The following is a 3,200-nucleotide window of genomic DNA, read 5'->3' as shown; positions in this document are numbered from 1 at the left end:
GTCCACAACTGCCTGGACGTGGCGTCTTTCGCAGGGGCCTACGGGATGGCTGACTTGATGGAGCTGGCTGAGGATTTTGTTCTCAGAAACTTCCAAGAAATATCTGCCACCCCTAAGTTTCAGGACCTTCCGGCCGAGAAGCTTCTGCAGTTCCTCCGATGCGACGCGCTGTCCATTCCTTCAGAGCTGGCTGTTTTCCGAGCGGTCGTCACTTGGGTGGAAGCGGATCCCACCGAACGGCTCCCGCAGGCCGAAGAGCTCATGCGAGCGGTGCGTTTTCCATTCATGACCTTCCGAGAATTTCGAGAGGTTCGCGCTGTGAACCTGAGCATGGAATGCAGTGGAGACATCGAGGTTGAACTCTACAAATCAGCGCTGAAGGAGTTTGGATTTGGCATCTCTGACTGCGTGGCAAGGAAACGTGTACATCACCCCAAAGACGCCCTGGTTTTGGTCGGAGGTGATGAGCTGCATCCAGACATGGGTAATCGGCTTCCCAGCAAGCAGCTCTGGTTTGCCAACTCTCTGAGAAGCGGAACAGGCCTCGTGAAGGAGATTGAGTGGAGATTGCTGGGAGAAATGCCAGATCAAGCCAGATTTAGACACGGCGTTGGGGTCCTCGACGGTCAGCTATATGTAGCTGGAGGCTGCCACTTCTATGCAAAGACTGACACAATGAAATCTGTTTACAGGTAAGGGCCAAGAATTCAGAAGTGCACTCTTGTGGCATGTTGTCCTTGTCTATTGACACAAGCTCATTAATAAATTAGTTATACAAGTTAGCGAGTAGCAAATCATGGTTTTTCAAGGCTGTAATGTGAAAATGCTGCCAATCAATAAACAAAACAGCCTGGAAAGTAACTTTTTTTTGTTCTGACAAAAAAATTTAAAAAATGAGATCCACATGCAATATTCATACATGGTTTACGAGGTATACTATATATTCATGACTGAAAAGTAAATGTAATTAGTTTTGATTAGTATTTTGAATGATTTTCTTTTTTATATTTTTAATTTTAGCTACAATTTTAGTAAATTTTGTGGGGGGGGGGGGGACATTTTTATAAGTTAAAATATAGTATTTTACAGTCAAGTATAGTCAACATTGCATATAGTCAATGGTTAAATATTATAAAGAAAAAAAACAGAACAATTTCATAGAGACATCAGTAGTTCTGGTATCAATGATACTTGCCTTCAGTCATAAAAAATTGTCATCAATCAGATATTAAAATATACTTTTTATATTGTTTCTACATTAATTTGAAGATTGAATTATTGCAATATAAAAGTATATTTAAAAACGTAATGTTAGGTGGGATTTAATCACGATTAATTTCAGAAAAAATGGCGATTCGTTTTTTTTTTAATTGACGGCACTAAACTAAATTTTTCCGTGTCAACCTTTATTTGTAACATTTTTCTTTCACCTGTTTTCACTGTTCTTTTTCTCTAACAACACCCGCACATCTACATCAACAGGTACGACCCTGAGCGGGACCACTGGAAAAGGCTGGCAGATCTTCATGAACTGAGGAGTAACTTTACGCTGGTGGTGAGTGGAGACGGCCTGTATGCTGTCGGAGGAGACAAAGACATCAACACAAATCTTGACAGTGTAGAAAAATACTCACCAGAAACAGATTCCTGGAGGTAAGAGGTGAATCTAAAAAAAAATAATAATTATAATAATTGCCTGCCTGCCTGTTTATTGGGAAAATGTAAAAGCAATGCAAAGAATGAATGAACTGACTGACACCTAGTGGCTCTTAGAAGCACAACAACATACCTTTAAGTAAATGATGCTCTTTAGAGAGTCATCTGATTGTCTGTTTGGAGATAAAAAATGTTGCTCTTCCACCTCAGTCTCATTAGTTTCTCCTAAAATTGTTGGGGAGAAATAAAACATAGACACAAGCAGAGCTATTAAATATGGACTTTTCTATCCTGTGGATCAGCTTCTGCCATCCTTTGGACCAAGCCTTGAGTGGTCAAGCTGCCGCCGTCTGGGGAGGCGAGATCTTCATCTCAGGAGGCTTCAACTGCAAGTACGAATGCCTGGTGTCCATGTTCCTCTACCACCCAAAGAGAGGAACCACGTACCTCGCTGAGATGACCCACGACCGGGCCCAGCACTGCATGGAGAGCTTGAAAAACCGCTTCTACGTAGCTGGCGGAGTGTGCAACCTCCGAAAGTACTACACCGACCAACTGGTCTGCGAGATGTACAACCCTGTCCGCGACACCTGGACGGTGTTCACTCCTCTCCCCATTCCCCATGTCGGCGCGGCCTCTGCTGTCCTGGAGGAGAGGCTGTACATTCTAGGTGGTTATTGCCAGGAGGACTACAGCGAGGCCAGACTCACTCATCGCTATGACCCTGTGACTCAGAGATGGGAGAGCATGGGAAAGATGCCCGGTCCCGTCACAGATATACGTGCATGCCTCCTTCATCTGCCTGAACACATTAGAAAATGAGAACAAGATGAGCACATGTTTGCCAGCTTTATTTGTAGAACTTTAAAAAAAATCTAGTGAGATGCCTTGCTGTCTACATAGGGAGCTGCCTTGTAAGAGACCATCTATAAACTCATAAGGAATTCTGCATAAGCAGCAAGTCTGAGTGTCATAAATAACGCTCCTTGATGTTCCATTTTAATTAGAACTATGCCATTGCTACATATTAGTATGTTTATATTTATAGTTGACATTTCTTTTGTCAGCTGTCTTGTGTTTGTTTTCCACACAGCTTGTGGTGATACCTAATGATTTTCTGATATTAAACATAAAATATTCAAATATAAAAATGTATTCAACTGTAAAATACTGGGCTATTTTAGAGTATATTTAATGGTTGACAATATTTTTACACTTCGTCTACAAGCATATATTACTTAATATGTATTTTATGTATTTAAGAATCAAATAATGTTGGTGCCCTGTCAAGACTATAATGGCGCCATCTTGGATGTGTCTAACAAACTGCACAGCCTGGGGTTCTGAACCAGTATTATAATATTAACAGATAAATCCTTGTCTGACACGGGGGATTTCCCGGCTCTCGCAAATTTATTTTGCAATATTTCATGTTTTCATGATTTTTAACTAGCTACAGCCGTTTCGCTAATGAATCACTCAGCTCAATTTAAAGGGGCCATATGATGCGATTTCAAGTTTTCCTCTCTCTTTGGAGTGTTACA

General features: G+C 41.5%; 1 protein-coding gene across 1 annotated transcript; it reads left to right on the top strand.

Annotated features, from left to right (window-relative positions):
* Positions 1-2,557, top strand: LOC107578401 (kelch-like protein 33; the record flags this gene model as incomplete). Its single annotated transcript, XM_016264363.1, has 3 exons — positions 1-692; positions 1,483-1,653; positions 1,959-2,557. Coding segments are annotated over 3 exons (1,383 nt in total), but the record flags the coding sequence as incomplete, so codon positions are not given.
* Positions 2,558-3,200: the final 643 nt, after the last annotated feature.

The sequence above is a fragment of the Sinocyclocheilus grahami genome, unplaced genomic scaffold (assembly GCF_001515645.1).
Source record: "Sinocyclocheilus grahami isolate Dianchi unplaced genomic scaffold, SAMN03320097.WGS_v1.1 scaffold10046.1, whole genome shotgun sequence".
Taxonomy (NCBI): Eukaryota; Metazoa; Chordata; class Actinopteri; order Cypriniformes; family Cyprinidae; genus Sinocyclocheilus; species Sinocyclocheilus grahami.
The sequence above is the reverse complement of the archived record's forward strand: the minus strand, read 5'-3'. Positions and strand labels throughout refer to the sequence as shown.